At 43.9% G+C, this 21,837-nt stretch overlaps 1 protein-coding gene across 3 annotated transcripts in view; it reads left to right on the forward strand.

The window, feature by feature from the left end:
• prr5l (proline rich 5 like) overlaps positions 1-21,837 on the forward strand; it is an 85,127-nt gene that overhangs the window by 22,201 nt on the left and 41,089 nt on the right. For all 3 annotated transcript variants that reach the window (XM_033039218.1, XM_033039216.1, XM_033039217.1), the window contains 2 exons: positions 13,451-13,740; positions 20,261-20,341. In XM_033039218.1, the coding sequence (XP_032895109.1) occupies positions 13,622-13,740; positions 20,261-20,341 (200 nt within the window). In that variant the 5' untranslated portion in view covers positions 13,451-13,621. The remainder of the gene's footprint in view (positions 1-13,450; positions 13,741-20,260; positions 20,342-21,837) is intronic.

A 21,837-nucleotide genomic window follows, 5' to 3' on the forward strand; every position in this document is an offset into this window, starting at 1 on the left:
TGGTAGGCCAGTTGGCCACCATAAATTGTGCGCAGTGCGTGGGTGACTGAGGTTTATGGGAATGTAATTGCACTGCGAGGGGCAATAGATTTGAAGGGCCAAATGGCCTCCTAGGTTGTAAGGAAGTATGGTTTAGCAATCATGGGCAAGAGAAATGGGAATGAATTTGATAGCACTTGGAATTGCTGCTCTTGTTCTCAGTCTACAAGGGTGTTGAGTGGACATGGAAAGTGAAAAGAAGTGGCCTCTGCTTATGGATGACTAATGACTTGACTTACTGCTGCAGAATACCCATGTGGGCGACCTGATGTCAGTCCTCGTTACACTCCACTGTACATCTGCAAAATTTCAAGAGGAATCAGGGATAATTGGGTACAATTCAAAGGATTAAGTAATTGGGTTGCTTCACAGGATAATTATAATTGATTACCAATTAATTGTATGTGGCATTCATCTAATTACACAGTTCAAGACATAGACCACGTGATCATACCTACATTTAGCACTGACGTTATTTAGACACACGTTGAGCTTATGTAAATGGTGTGGATGTTATTCTTTAGCCTTTGTAGCATAATCCTCTATGTTATGCCAATTATTGATTTAGGCAAAATAGGATTTTTTTGAAAACCTCCATGTTTAATTTAGTTTAGTTTAGTTTAGTTTAGAGATACAGCGCGGAAACAGGCCCTTTGGCTCACCGAGTCTGCACCGACCAGTGATCCCCGCACATTAATGCTATCTTACACACGCTAGGGACAATTTACACTTATACCAAGCCAATTTATCTACATACCTGCACGTCTTTGGAGTGTGGGAGGAAACTGAAGTTCTCGGAGAAAACCCACGCAGTGGCGGGGAGAACATACAAACTACGTACAGACAGCACCCGTAGTCAGGATCGAACCAGGTCTCCGGCGCTGCAAGCACTGTAAGGCAACAACTTTACCACTGCGCCACCATGCCGCCCATGTGTGGAGATGAAAGGGTAAAATCAGGCACAGTGTGCAATGGGAGATGCTGAATCGTTATTCCCCTCTGATGAGTTAGTAAATTGGGCAAATTGTGGATTTGGATCGAAGTTAAACATCTGCGGCCGAATAAACCTTAGCTTCTAGAACAGAACAGAATAGAACAACCAGCTTCTACCAACGTCATCCCCAACATGACAGAACCTTGGGCATCAGTGCTGAAGCACTAACAGAAACTCAGCAAGTCAGGCAGCATCTGTAGAAAGTGAAACATTCAACAATTCAGTTTTGTGATCCTTCGTCGGAACCAGGGGCGGAAAACCCGGGGGGGGGGGCAGAGGGGACATGTCTCCCCCATGTTTGGAGAGGTGGGGGACATCCCCCCAAATTTTTGTGATCCCGATTTTAAAATCTCCGCTTTTAGCGCTGGATTGAGCCTCCGAAGCCTCGCACGTGTGTGTGAGTGTGCGCATGCGCGCGTGGCCGCCAAAAAATTGTGTTCCCCGTCCCCTCCATGTTTTGATAGTGAGTTCCGCTCTTGGTCGGAACAGAGGTGAAGGAGCAAACCACAATTCTAACAGATCTGATCCAGTACGTTACAGGACATTGTTAGGAACAAAGTGCAAAGTTGCTCAGGTATGACTATTCGGCAGAAAGCAGAACAAATCCAATCCTACTAAATTACTGCCACTAAATCAATATACTCCCAAATATCAATAAAATTACAGAGCCTGTTAACAATAATGCTATCATGTGCCATCTAAAAAAAGCACAAAGGATTGTTTACATGGATTGAGATAAGTAGATACCACTCTACAGACAGATTTAGCTATCTTCATGCATGAAACACAAATAGCCAGCATTCAGGATAGTTGCTGAATAGACAGGCAGATTGAATTTTGGCTTTGTTGCAAAGAACATGGAGTATCAGCAAGAAATTCTTGCTATGACTGTACACGGTGCTCGTTCACCAGCTTGATTCTTGTGAAGAAATTATTGCCTTCGAGAAGCAAATAAATAATTTTGTTCTCGTGAGAAAGTGAAGTGATCTTGTTAAATATAAAATAGTTTGAGGGGGACACATGTTCAGAGGATACTTACCCTCATGGAGAAGTCTACAACTGAAGGCTTCAGAAGGGGACACTCACTTAGGGCAAAGGTGAGGTAGAGATTCTTTCTCAGAGAGATGTGGAAGTTCAATTGTTCACATTCTAATTGAATAAAGAGGTTTTTGAATAACAGTGAAATATAAGAATTATGGAGAACAGGCATAAAAGTGGAATTGTAGCCATGATCAGGTCAGTCACTGAATCGTAAAGTAGAGCGGAGAGGCACTGTGGTTAGCTCCTGCTCCTCTACATATTGATGTTGCATTATTACCAATAATCCTTTCACCAATGCCTTAGTTGGCATTTTGCAGGTCCACGGTGCCTTATTGTAGCTTTATTTAATTCTAAAGAGGAACAAATGAGCTAAATTCCATAGGTGATGAGAGAGTCAACCCCATTGACATCAAAACAGCATTTGATTGAGAAAGGCATTTAGGAGCCCTTGTAGAATTAGTTTCAGGTCCTATGGTTGAGATACACCCTGCACAAAGAAAAATGGTTGTGTTAGTTTGAAGGCCTTCCATTCCACCCACCGAAGATCACTCAGGAATTGAACAGCGTGGAAACAATGTCAACCAGGTGGTCTACCTGAGCTGGTCCCATTTACCAGCGTTTGGCCCATATCCCTCCCTTTCCCATCCACATACCCACGCACGTATCTTTTAAACATTGTAATTGTACCCACCTCTACCACTTCCTCAACTACCAAGCTGCACAAGGCTAATAGGCACATGGGAACATTATCAGGTTGGATGACGGTCATCTAGCCTAAATATTGGCCCTAATTCATACGTGTTCTTTTGTAATTGACTCACCAATTGTTTAGTGTGATAGATAATGATGGAATTTGCTTAATAATTTGTTTTCCTAATTGAACTGAACAGTGTCCTTCATTTACTACACTCCTTCCTCTCCAATCAACTCCAATCCAGCAGGAATAGCATGTAATGCCGAGAGCCAACTTCCGCAACCTCTTCTTTGCAACCTTTATTCCTTCACAATGCAAGGCAGTAGGAAGCTTCTGAAACCAAGTTCTCTTTTCCACAGGGTGCTGTCTTCTCTTTCTCCTTCATCACCCCACCAGCCATCGTCCAATCTGTCTCTCTCTCATTCGAACCACAGTCCTTCCTCACATCTCGAATCATTTTGCTGGCCTTTAGAAGCCCTTCATCTATTATTTTGCACATATTTTCTGACACTATCGAAGGAGACAACCTATCTTGTCTACGCCAGCTCTCAGAGCATTCCCAGCAGTATCAGTCCCCCACAGTCTATTCTCCCTTACCCATCAACTCCCCACCCACACTGGGCTAATTTGCAATCAACCTGTCAATATGTCTATGGGATGTGGAAGGAAACCAGTGAACCCCAGGTGGTCACAGAGAAAACGTAGAAACAGAAAGTACAGAGATCAGGATTGTTGTTGTGTGTCAGGAACACTACTGACTCTGATTCTGCCACTGTACCATTCTTTACTTCGAGTTCATGTGATCAGAGATGTTGATGCATTTTGAAAATGCTTGTTTCAGTAAGACTTTAGACTATAGAGAAACAGCGCGGAAACAGGCCTTTCGGCCCACCTAGTCTGCACTGACCAGCAATCGCCATGTACACTAGCACTATCCTACACTATCTAGGGACAATTTTATACTTTTATTACAGAAGCCAATTAACCTGCAAACCTGTACGTCTTTGGAGTGTGGGAGGAAACCGGAGCACACAGAAAAAGCCATGCTGTCACATAGAGAACGTGCAAACTCCATATAGACAGCACCTGTAGTCAGGATTGAACCCAGGTCTCTGGCGCTGGAAGACAGCAACGCTACCCTCTGCGCCACCCCGCTGATCATTATTGTCTTATTGACTTATTAAGATGTATTGACCCATGAACACTTTTCAACTCTGACCCCGTCCTTCCCATCTAGTTTCCATGATCAAGTAAAGGGACTATAGTCAATATTTAAATGGTAAATCATGTGTGGTACATGTGTGAGATTCTTCTCCGTGTAAGACCAATGAACGGGACAGGATTTGTACACCAACACAGTCTTAACTAGAAAGTTGAATCCAGTTTCATTATTGTTTGAAGTGGACTGACTTTACCGTATCCTCAGCTGGGGATTTTATGGTGTTACTCTTCTCAAAGATGGGCAGTTACTTGATGTTCATTCCGACCCCAACCCATCCCATCATTGCTTAATGTTATCCAGGTCATGATCAGTTCTTTACCCAAACCACTGATCCTCGACACATCCTCTCTTTAACACTGACTTCTCTTCCTCTCTTGCCCTATCCACCATGATCCTCTCTCTACCCCATTCTGATCCTCTTCTGTGTCACCCCAATCATTAGCGGCCCATTTCTCCCTGTGTGGAGCTAGTAGAAGGAAGGCTTTAGATGAGGCAACGTGCCTGGTATCACACAAGATGCTTGGGACCTTGTAAGTGAAGGAGTTTCAGTGCAGGAAGCCCTCTCACAAAAACTGACCTGAGCTTCATGTTTTCATTGCATTTTAATGGAGAATACTTTTTAGTCAGTTGTTTATTTAATGGATTAGCAGACATTGGATAAAAATGTGTTTCTTGATAATGGAAAAATGGAAATATTTAATGCGTCATCACTGAATATGCCAGCATGCAATGCTGCAAGTTAAGAAGAATTGCCCAAACAGTCTAATATTTAAATGACTTTGAGTCTGATGATGTTCCTTTTAACTGATGCTATTGCTCCCTGGAAATGTTTCTTGCTCTTCAACTCTAAATAAGTTAATTCCACGATTACAGACAATATTGTTCAGCTGCATTAAAATTACTTATCTCTTAGAGTTATAAAGTCATGCAGCAGAGAACCAGGCCCTTTGACCCAACTCATTCAGGCTGACCAGACCATTTAAGCTAGTCCTATATCCCACTAAACCTTCCATCCATGCACCTGTACAAATGTATTTTCAATATTGTTATTATACCTGCCTCAACTACTTTCTCTGACAACCCACCACCCTCTGTGTGAAAAATCCTGCGTTCCTATTTAATCTATCACTTCCCGCCTTAAACCCATGCCCTCAAGTCCTTTATTCCTCTATTCTAGGAAGAAAACTCTGCATTCGCCTTATCTATTCCCCTCATGATTATATACAACTCTATAAGATCACCCCTTAACCTGCTGAGCTTCAAGGAATAAAATCCTAGTCACCAAACCTCCCCCTATAGCTCAGGCTCTCGAGTCCTGGGAACATCCTCATTAATCTTCTCTGCACTCTGTCCAGCTTAATGACATATTTCCTATCACCTGGTGCCCAAAACTGAACACAGTACTTCCAAGTGCGCGACCTTGCCAACATTTTGTACAACTGTCACGTAATGTCCCAACGTCTATACTCAATTCCATGATTGATGAAGCCAAACTTGTCAAAAGTCTTCTTTAGCATCTCATCTACCTGTGAAGCCATTTTTAGAGAACTGTGCACTTGGACTTCTTGATCCCCTTGCTCCATAACATTCCACAGGGCCCGACCGTTAACTGTCAAGGTCCTGACCTGGTTTGATTTCCCAAATGCAACATCTCACAATTGTCTGAGTTAAACTCCATGTGCCATTCCTTGGCCCACCTGCCCAGCTGATCAAGATCCTACTGTAATTCTTGATAACCATCTTCATTCTCTGTCCATGATACCACTTATTTTGCCGTTGCCTGCAAACTTACCTATCATCCCTTGCAGATTCTCATCCAAATGGTTGTCCTTATCATAGGTGATAAACAGCAATGGTCCCAGCACCACCAGTCACCGGCCTCCAGTCTGAAAATCAACATTCCAACACCACCCTCTGCTTCCTACCATGAAGCCATTTCTGTATCTAGTTTGGAGGTTTTCCCCTGAATATTATCTAAAAAAAATGGTGGCAGTCTTGCCCTAGGTAAAATCATCAACAATTCAATTTTGAGTTATTCTTCCAAATTTTAAAAAAAAGCTTCTCAGATCCTTTGAAGTGGAGGAGACATTTTGTTGATTATCCACCCCACACTGTGTAGGCTCCGCAGTCTGCACGTGCTGTAAATGAACAGCTAGCAATTCAACCTGACTCTCATGAGATCCAATTATCCAAAGATTAGGCTCTTGCGAAAGGCTGAGGCCTTGAAGCAATAAAGGTATTTAAAGGCACTAAAAGATTGTTAGGTGGATTGTGAAACGTGCAGGCTTATACATTTTATTACATGGCTCACACCATAACTAGCCTGAGCTGGAAACCTGACTCCCAAATGCAATTAAACACTTTGGTCAGTTTTTGGCTCAATACTCCATTTTAAGGTATACATAGTTCAGTAGAGCCAGTATACTGCTGCCTCATGGTATCAGAGGCCTTGGGTGCTGTGAATCCTGACCTCGGGTGCTATCTATGTGGAGTATGCACATTTTTTGTGTGACCATGTGGGTTCCATCTGGGTGAGCTAACTTCCTCCCACATCCCTGAGATGTACGGGATGGTAAGTTAATCGTACATTGTAAATTGCCCTTAGTGCGAAGGTAAGTGTGAGAATCTGGAGAGTTTTGATGAGAATGTGGGAAGAATAAAATGGGATTTGTGCAAGACTGATGTAAATGGGTCGGTGATGAATAATATGCAGTCGGTGGGTCAAAAGGCCTGTTTCCGTAGTGTAAGTGTATATGGCTCCGTGACTTCATAGGAAGGCATTGGGCACACCCAGAAGGAAGGTTTCTACGAATAAGTTGCAATTCTATTCATAATTTAAAAAATAAATAGGCAAATCACTCCCTTATGCACCTGTTTATAAAATATTGAATAGCCATCTGATAACATATTGTGATGATTCTTTGAAGATGTTTTATGTATATGAAAATGTACAAGGAACCATTTTGGTTTGTAAACTTTGGCGCTCTGGCTTTCAAAGGCTTCTATGGGTTCACCATTAGATTGACATTTATATCAAATACGTTGCTCAGAAAACACATTCCATGAGAAACCTTTGCTGCACTCAGGTGTAATTTTTCATCGAGGTCACCACGTGGCCAGGCACCAGATTAGACGCCAGAGTCTGCAGCACCACAAATGCAAGTAGGTTATGTGGTTTCTTTCACATATTTTATTATTAGTATCAGCAGTAAATTGTTTACAGGAAATTAGTTCCTTTGGTGTGAAACCAATGAAAGTCGTGTCAGTAATGAGAGTGCCCAGTAAGTTGTAAAAAGGGAGTGCACATTTGAACATTTTTAAATGAGATGTTCGTTCAGAACATCTACAAATATGAACATAAACACACTTATATAGACACACAGTTGTATACAGTTTATATATGTGTGACGTTTCGGGTCAAGACTCTTGTTCAGACTGGTTAAGGATAAGAGAAGCGACATATCTCTCGTTTTCCTTATCCTTAACCAGTCTGAAGAAGGTTCTTGACCCGTAACATCACCCATTCCTTCTCTCCAGAGATGCTGCCTGTCCCGCTGAGTTACTCCAGCTTTTTGTGTCGATCTTCTGCATAGAAGTCCCTGATTTTAATTGTTTGTGATTGCTATGACCTTCACTAACTTACTAACTTTCACCCCCCCCCCACCCCCCACCCCCACAGTACAATACTCCCCCACCTACTTTACTAAGTATTTTCACGTTCACAAGCTAAAGGAGTAGAATTGGGCCATTTGGACGATCGTGACTGCTACGCCATTCGATCATGGCTGATCTCTGCCTCATAATCCGATTTTCCTGCCTTCTCCCCATAAACCTTGACATCCTTTCTAATCAAGAATTTGTCTAACTCTGCCTTTAAACTACCCACTGACTTGGCCTCCACAGCCCTCTGTGACAATGAGCTCCACAGATCAACTACCCTCTGACTAAAGAAGTTCCACCTCACCTCCTTTCTAAAAGAGCATCCTTTAATTCTGAGGCTATGATCTCTGGTCCTAGACTCTCCCACCAGTGGAAACATCTTTTCCACATCCACTCTATCTATGCCTTGCATTAATCTGTAAGTTTCAATGGGGTCCCCCCTCAACATTTTAAACTCCAGCGAGTACAGGACCAGTGCTTTCAAACACTCTTCATATGCTAACCCACTTCTTCTTCTTCTTCTTCTTTGGAGTTTTACGGCAGCCGGCATCCACAATGTTGCATTGCTGCCACCTTCTGGCTTCACTCCACAGTCCTCATGTCTTTACATTATATCCTTTTTATAAGGCCAGAGGCCCTCAAGAAATTAAACAACACCTTTACTCCTTTTCCTTCCCCTCCATACTCTAGAATGTTCTTTTCTGATATATCTGTCATTCCAATTTTCTTCATTTAACTGATCAAAACTCTTCTTTCTGTTTCATATCTTCTACATGCAACTAGCATGCTGAACTGTTTCCGGCTGATGGCATTCCTCACACATCCCAGTAGGGTGTTTTCCCAACATTTTTAATGTGCTGTTCAGGTGAGTGTGTCCTATCCTCAATCTTGCTAATACTACCTGTTCTCTCCTGTTCCCCCCTCTTCTTGCTGTAATGCCCACTCTATTTTGTAGCGAATAGAGGTGTCTCCCCTTTGTCTCCTGTTCCCAGCATTGTTGCCATTCCTGATTTATTTTCTTCCACACAATGTGTCTTCCTTCAGATTTGGATAATTGTAGGTTTACCTCTATGTTCTCTTTTTTAACGGCCTCTTTTGCTAATTTATCCACTTTTTCATTTCCTAGCACACCAATGTGTGCTGGGACCCACAACAAAGTCACGTCACTGCCCTTCCTTGTTACTTGGCTTAATAGTAGTAGAATTTCATACACTAGGTCAGGCCGCCTATGGGATGCACCAGACCCAATACTCTGGATTGCAGACAATGAGTCGCTACATATTAATACTTTGCATGGTTGCACCTGTTCTATCCACCAAACTGCCATCAAAATAGCGTAGAGTTCCACTGTATACACTGCCAAATAGTTATTTGTTCTTTTGCAAATCTCAACATTCATCCCTTGCACTACCACAGCTACCCCTGTTGTTTCAGCTACTGGGTCCTTTGATCCATCTGTGAAAATTAAGAGGTGTTCCCTGTATCTATTATATATATGGTTATGGTATTCTGTTTTTAGGTCCAAATTTTTTTCCCTCCTTTTTGCCTCCCATATCTCCAGATCAACTTTTGGGATGTTCAGTAACCATATTGGGACAGATGGCCTCAATACTGCAGGGCAGAACTCTTTGTCCTCTACTTCCATGTCCCTTGCCACACCTCCTCCAACCCAGCCGAAGCTTCCAGACTGAGCCACCCCTCTCTCCCAGCACTCCTGTACTACCTGTTTTGTTGGGTGGTTCTCTCCATGACCCTTAAGGCTTAGCCAGTAATTAGCCATTAGTTGTCTGCGGCGCAGTCTCAACGGCATCTCCCCAGTTTCCACCTGTAGTGCACATACAGGTGACGTCCGCACAACTCCTATACAGATTCTTAGAGCTTCCACTTGGACTTTGTCCAACTCGGACAACACTGACTTAGATGCTGATCCATAAGCTATACTGCCATACTCTAGTCTGGATCTGATCAGTGATACATAGATATGTTTAAGAGATAATATATCTGCTCCCCACTCTAAACCTGCTAAGCATCTCATTACATTGATGGCTTTTTTGCATTTTCCAATTATTTTTGTAATGTGGACCCTCCATGTTAATCTGGAGTCAAAATGGACTCCCAGGAAACGGAAATCTTTTACTCTTTCCAAATTGTTGCCGTATAGTTTTAACTGGACATCCTCTTTAATTTTCTTCCTTGTGAAAACCATTGTCTTTGTCTTCTCTATAGAGAATTTAAAACCCCATTTCACTCCCCACTCTTCCACCTGGGCTATCCCTTGCTGCATTTTTTCCACGATAAAATCTATATTCTTCCCCTTTCTCCATAGGCTGCCATCATCTGCAAAGAGCGATCGCCCCATCTCTGGTTGAATGTTTGCAAATATATCATTGATCATGATTGAGAATAGGATCGGGCTTATCGCACTTCCCTGGGGAGTTCCATTCTCGACTACACATTTACTAGAGATGTCTGACCCTATTTTAACTTGGATACTTCTACCGTTGAGAAAATCCATTATCCAGTTAAAAATATTTCCTCCTACTCCCATTACATGCAGCTTTATTAGAAGACCTTCTCTCCACAACATATCATAAGCCTTCTCTACATCAAAAAATACGGTAACTACAGATTCTTTTTTAACTTGTGCTTTCCTTATATCATCTTCCAAGCACAGAACTGGATCATTAGTACCTCTCCCTTTTCTAAAATGCTAACCCACTAATTCCTGGAATCATTCTTGTAAACCTCCTCTGGACCCTCTCCAGAGCCACGAGGCAAACCCAATTAGTAGTATTTGATAAGCAAATGCTGTCCTTTACCATGGCAGCATGTGGGGTGCAAGTCCTAGTAATTACCTTTATCTGTAGTGTTCTGTACCATCAGGAATCAGCATCAGCAGCAAAACACAAAACCTTTCAGCTTGCCTAGCTTGTTTCTCTAACAATGCACAGGGAGACCAAGAGAGTTTGTTTGGACTGTGTCACAGTTTAACCCCCTTACGAAAGATTGTGTTTCTACTGTGCACATTATGTTGGCATTGTCGATGTGTCCTTTGTAAGTACAGACCAAGAATGATAAAGCTGGCCAGAAGGCAAACTGCAACACCTTCCTTATATGGAAATATCAAGACTGCACATTGCCTGTTGAAACACATATTTTTTTCAATCCTCCTTGCTTCCATTTCTGAAGATATTTGACTTGCATTAATAATAGGGCTTTCTCATGTCCCAGAGTAAGTTGCAGTCACTGAAGTTATTTTCAAAGTGCTGTTACTAGATAATGTAGGAGTCCTTGTGGAAGAGCCCATTGCAAGCCTAAACTACGAGTGTCATCAGGTTCTTTAACCACAAATGGAATTTCCCCTGAACCCAATATGCTTTCATTGAATGCACACACACGTTTCATTCTCACTGCATTTTTCGCCACCCGCAGAGGCCAATTTTACCATCCCAGCTGTGGCCTTGGGTAAGATCAGATAACTGAACATAGAATGAACATTGAACCTGGAACCTGTTCATTGGTACAGCTCAGGGCAAAAATGCATTGTTTTACTGACGATCATTGATGGGAGAAATGATCGTCAGAGACAATGCATTCAAGGTTTGAAGGTGGAGCACACTATTTCAAGAAAAAGGACACACAGTGCTGGAGTAACTCAGCGGGTCAGACAGCTACTCTGGAGTACATGGATAGGTGATGTTTATCGGTTCGGTACCCTTATTCAGTCCCCACTCAAAACGTCACCCATCCATGTTCCCCAGAGACGCTGCTTGACCTGCTGAGTTACTCCAGCACTTTATGTCCTTTTTTGTAAACTAGCACCTGCAGTTCCTTGCTCTACACTTTATTTTTACTTTTTCCTTCTGTGAGTCAAGATCATGGAGGTGAAATCAGACCAAGTGCACATGACTGGCATTGTTCTATTCTCTTGTAATTCTGTGGTAAAGGAACATAGGAAAGGAAAATAAAACTAACATTTATGAACAATCCTTCACCACCTTAAGATGTCCCAAAATACTTAAAAATACTTCTGAAAAATAATCAGTGTTATACCCACGTATCCCAATGTACTGAGCTCCTGCCTCAAACTAGTTTGCTTTTAAAACCATCAACGTCATGTGCTACTTCTAAAATTGATCACCTCGACACAATACTGGCTAGCTCCTTTCATTCTACCCTGTATAAAATGGACATAGTCCAAATCTCTGCTGCCCATGTCCAACTAGTTTCATATTCCCTCTCACAATTCCCTCTTTATTTGCTGCTCTTTGTAGGATCAATACCTTGAATTTAAAATTCTTTTTTTCAGATCGGACCCTTCCATGACAAGACATAGGAACAGAATTAGTGAGCCATTCAGCAAATCGAGTCTGCTCCACCATTATTTGATCATGGCTGATCTGTTTTTCCCTCTCAACCCCATTCTCCTGCCTTCTCTCGGTAACCTTTGACGCCCTTACCAATCAAGAACCTATATATCTTGTTTTAAATCAACCCAATAGATTGGCTTCCACAGCCATCTGTGTAAATGAATTCCGCAGATTCACCGCCCTATCTTTGCAATCCCCACAGTTGAAATCTCTGCACTCCACGTTTAAATATAACATTTGAATACACTGCCTATTATTCCCAAACGCGGTCGCTTGAGGCGTACGGCCTCGCGGGGCCGGTCCCACTTCGATCGGCGGAGGCATATGGAGTTGTGCGGGCTGGTCCCGACATCGCGCGGGGCTCCAAAAATCTTGCACTGTCCGAAAATCCCGCGCGACAAGGGCCTGTCGGCCCGCAGCCGCATTGAGGCCGTACGCAGCGTCTTGACGTCATACGCAGCGTCTTGACGGGCGTACGCAGCGTCTTGACGCCGTATGCCTAGCGCGTGGCGTTGCGCGATAACGTCACCGTCCGGCGTGCCGTTGTGTGATGACGTCACCGTCCGACGCCGTGCGACATCCAAATTCAGTCGGCCCGCCTCCTGCCCAGCTGATTGGTGAGTTTGATGTCGGGACCAGCCCCGCACAACTCCAGACGCCTCCGCGGTTCGAATTGGGACCGGCCCCGCGAGGCCGTACGCCTCAAGCCATCATGTTTGGTTGCGCTAGACACATGCAATCGCATGCTGGTGGGACAGGCCCTTAACTCTTTCCTCCTCCTTATCTTTAGGTTCTCCCTTAAATCATCCTGTTTGGGGTGCTTATATTTGTCTCCATGTGACCCGAATATTTACCTCTCATCGACTTGGAAAGCTTTCCTAGGTTAATGGTGCTATATACAAATATGTTTGTTGTTGTCATAGAGGAGACTTGCCAATGTGCACACACAAGCTGCAAGAAAAGCAATGGAATAAATCACCAGATTATCTCTTTGTTTGATGCAGGTTGAGGGATAAATACCAGCCAGAACACTCGTGAGAATAACTTCCACGCCTCGTTAAAATAGTCTCATGGGATCTTAATATATCCATAATCTTAATAATGGACAATTAGGACCTGGCCTTAACATGTCCTGTGACAAGACAGTCCAGTACACTCCCGGTACTACAGCAGCCTGTTAGCTTGGACTGTGATGCATTTGGATGGATTTGAACGCTCAAAGTCTCTGGACTCTGAACCCTACACTTAGCTGAGATGACACACTGTACAATGAGCCAACCTGCACAGTGGGTCAATGCATTGAGTGTGGTCCTTGTCCTTTTTTGAATGGGGCAAAACACGTTCCCCTTCACTTAATGGAATTACTCTCCCTAAGAGAACAGGGATCAGGAGTGATGTTTGATTTAAGCTTTTTTATCATTTTGTTACAGATTCCTTTTTATGCTGTTTTTCTCGCTGGAAGGAGCCGGAGGTTGTATTGGTACGGACGCCCTGACTTTAATCAAAGCCCTGGAGGTGACATTCCACCGCAAGAGCTCCCTGGCCTCCGGGCGGAGAGGCGGAGGGCCAGGCTTGGGGCCTGTGGCAGTGCCCAAGGAGGAATGGGCTCTTTCCGCAAACCCAGGCCTCGCTTTCTGAGCTCCCCCGTGCTCAGCGACTTGCCTCGGTTCCATGCAGCCAGGCAGGCGGCACTGCTGGGCTCCAACAAGGCCTGGAACAGGTACGAGTGCTTGAACCTACTTATAGCAGCTGACCAACATGGAGCATTGCTTTGAAATTGGGTTGCTGGAGTAATACGTTTACATGCAATCTCTTTACCCCCTGGCCATGAGTTTTAATTTCCAACCTAACCTGTATGGATGTAAGACTGACTGTTGGCTATAAAACACTTACAGGGAAGTGAAATGGTATTAAGTGAGATTTTACCATTAGACCTACCACTTTTCCAGACATGTTAGTGTTCCACTAGTGATCACCCAGAGGGTAGTTGGCATGAGAGATACACTGAGCCAAGGAAGGGGTGGCACACCCTCACAGCACCAGAGAGCCAGGTTCTATCCTGACATCGGGTGCTGGCTGTATCCATGTCGGTGGACTTTACATATCTTTCATCCATTTGTTCTATATCTCTCTATGTCATCGTCTATATCTCTCGTTTGGCTTTCCCGTGACTTTCACTCTGGGGAAGGGTCTCGACCTGAAACGTCACCCATTCCTTCTCTCCGGAGATGCTGCCTGTCCCACTGAGCTACTCCAGCATTTTGTGTCTATATAGTCATACAGTGTGGAAACAGGCCCATCGGACCAACTTGCCCATGCCAACCAATATGCCCCATCAAGTCTAGTCCCACATGCCTACAATTGGCCAATATCCCTCCAAACCTATCCTCTCCATGAACTTGTGTAAATGTTTTTTAAACGTTGTGGTAGTACCTGCCTCAACTACCTCCTCTGGCAGCTTATTCCATATACGCACCAACCTCTGGGTAAAAATATTGGCATTCAGGTTCCTATTAAACTCTCCCCCCCCCCCCCCCCCCCCCCCCGCCCCCCTCAACCTTAAAGCTCTGTCCTCTGGTTCTTGGGGTTCTTGGGTTTCCTTCCATATCCCAAAGATGAGTGGGTCATTAGGATAACTGGCCACTGTAAATTGCTCCGAGTGCATCGGTGAGTGGTAGAACGTGGGGAGAGTTGTTGAAAATTGGGTATGAAACTGGGATTATTATAGAATTGGTGACTGATAGTCAGTGTGGATTCAGTGGGCCAAAGAACATGTTTCTGTGCTGCATATCTCTCTGACACTAAGAGCAAAGGGATTATCCATGGTAGACAAGGTCCTTGAAGCAGGCATTAGACATACTGTATAGAATGAACATTGCAATATTCCCAAATGCCCCCAATATCCTAGAGTAGATCTTGATTAGAACAGGCGTCAAGGGTTATGACGAGAAGGCAGGAAAATGGGATTAGGAGGCAGAGATCAGCCATGACTGAATGGCGGAGTGGACTCGATGGGCTGAATGGTCTAATTCTACTCCTAGAACTTGTGAACTTGGAACTTGAGAGTGCAAAGCAGGTTCTCCTCCATCAGCTAAAGGGTTCCATCTACACAGAGGAAACTATGATGCAGGGTAGCATTCATGTCCTTTGTTACTGTAGCTAGTGTGTGAGAAACACAGCTTAAGCCACATCATGCCGCCTCTTTGATGTACAGTAGTAGCAAATATGTGAAGCTCTGTGCATTTGACTAAAACAAAAACTTGCATTACGGTTTCTGAGAAATCAAGATGCCAAGCGGTGTTGCTGGGATTGGGCAGGGAAACAAACCAGATTCTGAGTAGTAATGTCAGTGAAAAGACCACAGCGACAGACACAATAGAAGGTAGACAAAAATGCTGGAGGAACTCAGCGGGTGAGGCAGCATCTATGGAGAGAAGGAATTGGCGATGTTTCGGGTCGAGGCCCTTCTTCCTTCTCTCCATAGATGCTGCATCACCCGCTGAGTTTCTCCAGCATTTTTTGTCTACCTTCAATTTTTCCAGCATCTGCAGTTCTTTCTTAAACAGACTCAATAGAATCTCTGTTTGAGAGAGGTTAAAGCCCAGATTCCCATTCCTGGTCTGTGTTGGAAGCTGGTCTATGTAGGGTGCGGGATAGTGGTGGTGGGGGGGGGGGAGGGGGGCGAAGGGGGGGGAAATAATCAAGGTTGGCGGTGATAAGGAAGCACTTTGCACCGACGCACCTCTGTAATCATGAAGACCCTTGAAAGACGTGCTGGCCCACATTAAAATTATCACAAACCCCCTGCTGGACCCCTTGCAGTTCGCATACAGGACCAATGGATCAGTGGATGACGCAGTCAACCTGGGCCTGCAATTCATCCTCCAGCACCTAGACCGCCAGAGGACCTATGCAAGGATTTTGTTTGTGGATTTTAGCTCTGCATTCAACACCATTGTGCCAGAGCTACTACACTCCAAACTCTCCCAGTTGACTGTGCCTGAACCCCTCTGTCAGTGCATCACCAGCTTCCTGACAGACAGGAAGCAGCATGTGAGGCTGGGAAAGCACATCTCGGACCCACTGACCCTCAGCATAGGAGCACCGCAAGGCTGCGTACTCTCCCCTCTCCTCTACTCTCTCTACACCAACGACTGCACCTCCACAGACACCTCTGTCAAGCTTCTCAAGTTAGCGGACGACACAACCCTGATTGGACTGATCCAGGATGGGGAGGAATCTGCCCACAGAAAGGAAGTGACACAGCTGGTGTCCTGGTGCCATCGCAACAACCTGGAGCTCAATGCTCTTAAGATGGTGGAATTGATTGTAGACTTTAGGAGAGCTCCTCCTCCCCTCACCATCAACAACACCACAGTCACATCTGTGGAGAAATTTCAGTAACTTGGAACCATCATCTCTAGGGGCCTTAAATGGGAGGCCACCATCGACTCCACAGTCAAAAAAGCCTAACAGAGGATGTACTTCCTGAGGCAGCTGAGGAAACACAATCTGACACAGGCAATGATGATCCAGTTTTACACTGCCATCATCGAGTCTGTCCTCACCTTCTTCATCATGGTCTGGTTTGGCTCAGCCACCAAGCATGACATCCAGAGGCTGCAGCGAATTGTCCGATCAGCCGAGAAGATTATTGGCTGCAACCTTCCCCGCATCGACAAACTATACACTGCAAGGGCCAGGAGGCGAGCGGGTAAGTTCATCTCTGACCCCTCTCACCCTGGCCACTAACTCTTTGAATCACTTCCCTGTGGAAGGCGACTCCGTACTGTCAAAGCCGCCACAGCCAGCCATAAAAACAGCTTTTTTTCCACGAGCCATAGTTCAATTCAACAACCAAATGTCTGTAGCCTCCTTTTGCTCTGGTATTTTATTTCATTCTTCACATGTTTAAATTATAATGTTTTATTCTTAATTGTTTACTGTATGTCGTGTTGTTACTTGCGAGCAAAGCACCAAGGCAAATTCCTTGTATGTGTACATACTTGGCTAATAAAATGTATTCAATTCAATTCAATCCTTCCATTTGCACAACATCTTTCAAAAATATCTAAAGGCAGTTCACAATGAATCCCATCAGCAGCCATCTTCTGATCAGCAAGGACCCCATAACGTCAAGGTTGAAAGTGTTGTATTGGCCAAGACTCCCAGGAGAAGGTGCTGCTCAACCTGATCTAAGGTCACTGAGGACCCCATGACCCAGTCCAACTCAGAGATGCTGACTAGACGACAATGCCTCTGAGAATACAGTACTTCCTCTACATTACACTGAAATTTCGAGCTGAGATTATGTGCGTAGGATATAGGATGTGATTCAAATCCACAGACCTCTGACTCATGTTTCACAAATGACCCAGATCCTTCCCACTGAGAGATTTGTTGACACTCGCATTCAGGTTGGAAATAACGCATCTGAGCTATTAGCCACATATCTCTATATATTGTCCCCTTAAAGTTGCTTGGAAGAGCATTAAAGTGGGCACGATAAAGTTAGAAATTATCTGCACTATGCTTCCAATTCATGTGCAACACAGCCTCCGTTTAGAGGAAGATTACTCCCACACCTCCCTTGCCCATGCTGCAAAATAGATACTTTAATATCAGTGCTATTTTTAGCTCCTCCTCTTCTGCAGTGTAATCTACTTTATTCATGCAAACTGTGGGCTTCCTATTTCTAAATAGAGTGTTCCAGCCAAAGAGTTGGTGTTGATTCGCAAGGCCTTTGTTAATGGCAGTGTATTATACACCAGCAGAGGACAAACGAGGCTAGCTGGGCACCACTAGAGGACAAACAAGGCCAGCTGGAGATGAGTAGAGGACAACAGGCTAACTGGACTAACACAGCTCACATTTTCACCTTCCTGCACCATGTTACCACCATGTTACCGAGGGAATCTCCACCAAGAACTCACATCCTCCCACTTACTGCCACATTGGATGGCACAGTGATTGTGTTAGACTGCAGGATTTCTAAACAGTTTATTAAAATGTCCTCCCTATTCTCTGGGTTAAACCTATTCCTAATTTCAACACAGTGGCTCAGCCGTAGAGCTGCTTCCTCACAGTGCCAGAGACCCGGGTTCGATCCTGACTATGGGTGCTGTCCGTGCAGAATTTGTAGTCTCCCTGTGACCACGGAGCTTTGCTCCAGGTGCTTTTCAAAGACGTGCAGTAGGTGAATTGGCCTCTGTAAATTGACTCAAGCATGTGGATAGAACTAGTGTATGGGGGCTCATTGGTCGGCGTGGACCAGGTGGGCCAAAGGGCCTGTTTCCATACTATATCTCTAAAACTAACCTAATTGCCTCAGCACCCGATCTTTGCTGAGGAATGAGAAAATATCCTTTTAAAAGGACAGCGATCAGGTGTCCCTCTTACAAACCTTGTGTCAATTATCCCTTTGCCACTTCACTGGGAGGTGAAAGATTCAGAACACTGTTTCAGCGGTGTAAAGCAGTGAACAGGCCTGTATATACTGTGGATATTGTGTAAATACTGGTGGCACAATAGCACAGCTAGTATGAATGCAGCCTCGCAGCCCGAGAGACCTGGGTTCAAATCTGATCGTCAGTGTTGTCCGCAAGGTTTTTTCTCTATGATCACAAGGATCTGGGTGCTCCAGATTCTCCAAAATGTTTGGGTCAGTAGATTACTGTAACATCCAGGTTCAGGAACAGCTTCTTCCCTACACCCATCAGGCTATTAAACACTACAACGAATAATCTCTGAGCTCTGAACTGCAAAATACTATTATTATTGCACTATATTTGTTATGTATTGAACTTTTTCTTTTTTTTCTCTTCCCCTGTTATGTACTATGTTTACATATTCACATATTCTGTTGTGCTGCAGCAAGTAAGAATTTCATTGTCCCATCCGGGACATCTGTGGAATTCTCTGCCACAGAAAGTAGTTGAGGCCAGTTCATTGGCTATATTTAAGAGGGAGTTAGATGTGGCCCTTGTGGCTAAAGGGATCAGGGGGAATGGAGATAAGGCAGGTACAGGATACTAAGTTGGATGATCATATTGAATGGCGCTGCAGTTTCTATGTCTCTATATGACAATAAAACACTCTTGACTCTCTTGACTCTCAATTGGCCACTGTAAATTGCCCCTGGCGTGAAGATGAGTGGTACAATCTGGGTGAGTTTATGGAGATGTGGAGAAAATAAAATTAATGAAATGTATTAAATTGGTGTGGGATTAGTGTAAATGGGTTAGCATGGACACAGTGGTCCAAAGGGCCTGTTTGTGTGCTGTATGACTATAACATGACACACAACAGGCTGTAATTTTTACGACATAGTTGGGACTGAGGCCATACCACCAACAGCGCCTGTAGCAGGGATGCTATAGAATTATTGGTCAGCTTTGGGAAATGAGGAATCTGTTTCTACACCTGTATAGATGACTCTTGAACGCCCTCTTATATGGTCAATCTGCTAGCATCAATCTGGGAATATGCAATTAATATGAGAAAGAAAGGACACCATGTGCTGGAGTACCTCAGGAGGTCAGGCATCATCTCTGGAGAACATGGATAGGTGACTTTTCAGGTCGGAACCCTTCCTCAGCCATTTAATACCAGTGGCCTGTTGAAACTCCTGTAATAGCCTGCAACCTAAATATTGAATTTATTTGTCATTCGAAAATAATCTGAATGAAATGTCGTTAGCATACAGTCATAACATAACAGTCATAGGTGTCCTTGAGACTCTTGAAAGGCGCCCATAAATAAAATGTATTATTATTATTATTATAACAATAAAAAGCAAACAATTACGTAATTTAACATAAGCACCCATCACAGTGACTCTCCTCCAGGTTCCTCCCCACTGCGATGGAAGGTAAAAAAATTATCAGTGGTCTTGGGGGGGAAAAACACTGAAATATTTCAACAAGCTTAGTAGAGGGGGAATTATAAACAGAGAATGATACAAATACTCAGCAGGTCATCCAACATCTGGAGAGAGAGAAGCAGTGTTGATGTTTCAGATTGATAACCTCTCATCAGAAGATTGTGTTCAAGGACAATGTAATTGGACATTTCTGGTACAGGTAGTGGACAGTGTGCTGCATGTCTAATGATTACATGGCAGGTTTGAGAAACCGTGCTGAAGGTCTATGATTTTGTGTCAGTTTATTGTTTTTACTTTCTTTTTTAATGACACCTTTCCACGTAACATGTCTTTTTATTTCCTTTTGTTCTCCTCCCAGTGTGCATAAAGCCGTGATCAAAGTGTTCCAAGGAGGAAGTTTGCAAGATAATGAATTGTACTCTCTGAATGAAAACATACGGTAAGTATCCCTCTCCAAGGTCAATGCCAGTAAAGCTGCGTACACCATATTGAAATATAGGACTAGGTGGCTAATGTACAGAGGTCAGTCTTCAAGTCACATTAAAAATGAGATTTAAAAAATAGCACTGCACAGTTTAGAGGCCAGTGCAGAGCTTGCTAATATATCTTAGCAGACAGTGTTAGGAGAATTAGAACCACTCATGTTTTTAAATTAGTTTTGTTTTAAAGTGATCAACATAAGCCAAGCAGCCTATTACATAAGAACAAGAAGCTGGTGTTGGCTATTCATGAAAGGGAAGGACATGGGGTCAGGGTTGATCTTCACAACAGTTGGGTGGGCTGAAGACAGACATAAAGTGCTGGAGCAACTCAAGCGGGTCAGGGAGCATCTCTGGAGAAAAGGAAAAGGTTCGAACCAATCTTCAGACGGAAAGTAGAAGGGGAGTGGGGAAACTGGAGGTAGGAAAAGGCCTAAAAGGTCTATGTAGGCTGGCTGATTATTGAAGAAACTCACTAATTTCACTAATGACCCTCCCCCCCTCACCCCCCCCCCCCCCCCCCCTCCGAGATGCAAGTTCACCCATCTTGATTGCATGGCCCACATTAGCTTGGCTGCCTTAACTGCCTCTGAAGCAGCATAGCAAGTACTCAGTTGGTTCAAGGTGGTGTCTACACAAGGCTACGGGAAATGACCAAGAACACAGAGACACATCTACTTCAAGAATACGCGAAGTGCTCTTACACTGAGCAGTTGCCTCCTGGTGTGTTGTAGTGTGGTGTTAGTCTTCCATACAATGCTTCAATCCGTATGGTCTTGCTATTCTTCACTGCAGTTTCAAGTAACGGAGAGGTCGCCATGCTATGTCAAAGCACATCAATCACATCAGACAAAGAAGCTCAGCCTTGACACAATGTATGCTGAGGATATAATGTAATATATAGCCTGATAGCAACAGTGTTTTAGGAAGAACTGGACCAGTAACCTTTTACCCATGATGGTATCAGAGGGCACAGTTTTAAGGTGAGATGGATAAAGTGAAAAGGAGATGTGTAGAGCAAATTCTTTTTTGCACAGAGAGCGGTGGGTGCCTGGAATGTGCTGCTAGGAGTGGTGATGGAGGCAAATACAATAGTGGCATTTAAAGACTTTTAGATAGCCACATAGATTTGCAGAGAATGGAGGGATATAAATCACGTGCAGACAGCGGAGATTAGTTTAACCTGTCATCAGGTTCAGCACAGACATTGTGGCCCAAAGGGTCTGTTTCTGTGCTGTACTATGTTTGATGTAGACGGGGAAGAAATTTTAAACACTCCACAGGTTTTAAGACCATAATTGGATTTGGCTTGGCGAAAATAAACATGACTTTTATAATCTCTTTATTCTACGCTACAACCCTACAGACTAATACCTGTCTTATGGGTCCCAATAGAAGCCTCAGGAAACACAGTGAACATATTAAAATGTGCTGGTTCATGAGACAACCCAGGCAC

Source organism: Amblyraja radiata, chromosome 20 (genome assembly GCF_010909765.2).
Source record: "Amblyraja radiata isolate CabotCenter1 chromosome 20, sAmbRad1.1.pri, whole genome shotgun sequence".
NCBI classification, from domain to species: domain Eukaryota; kingdom Metazoa; phylum Chordata; class Chondrichthyes; order Rajiformes; family Rajidae; genus Amblyraja; species Amblyraja radiata.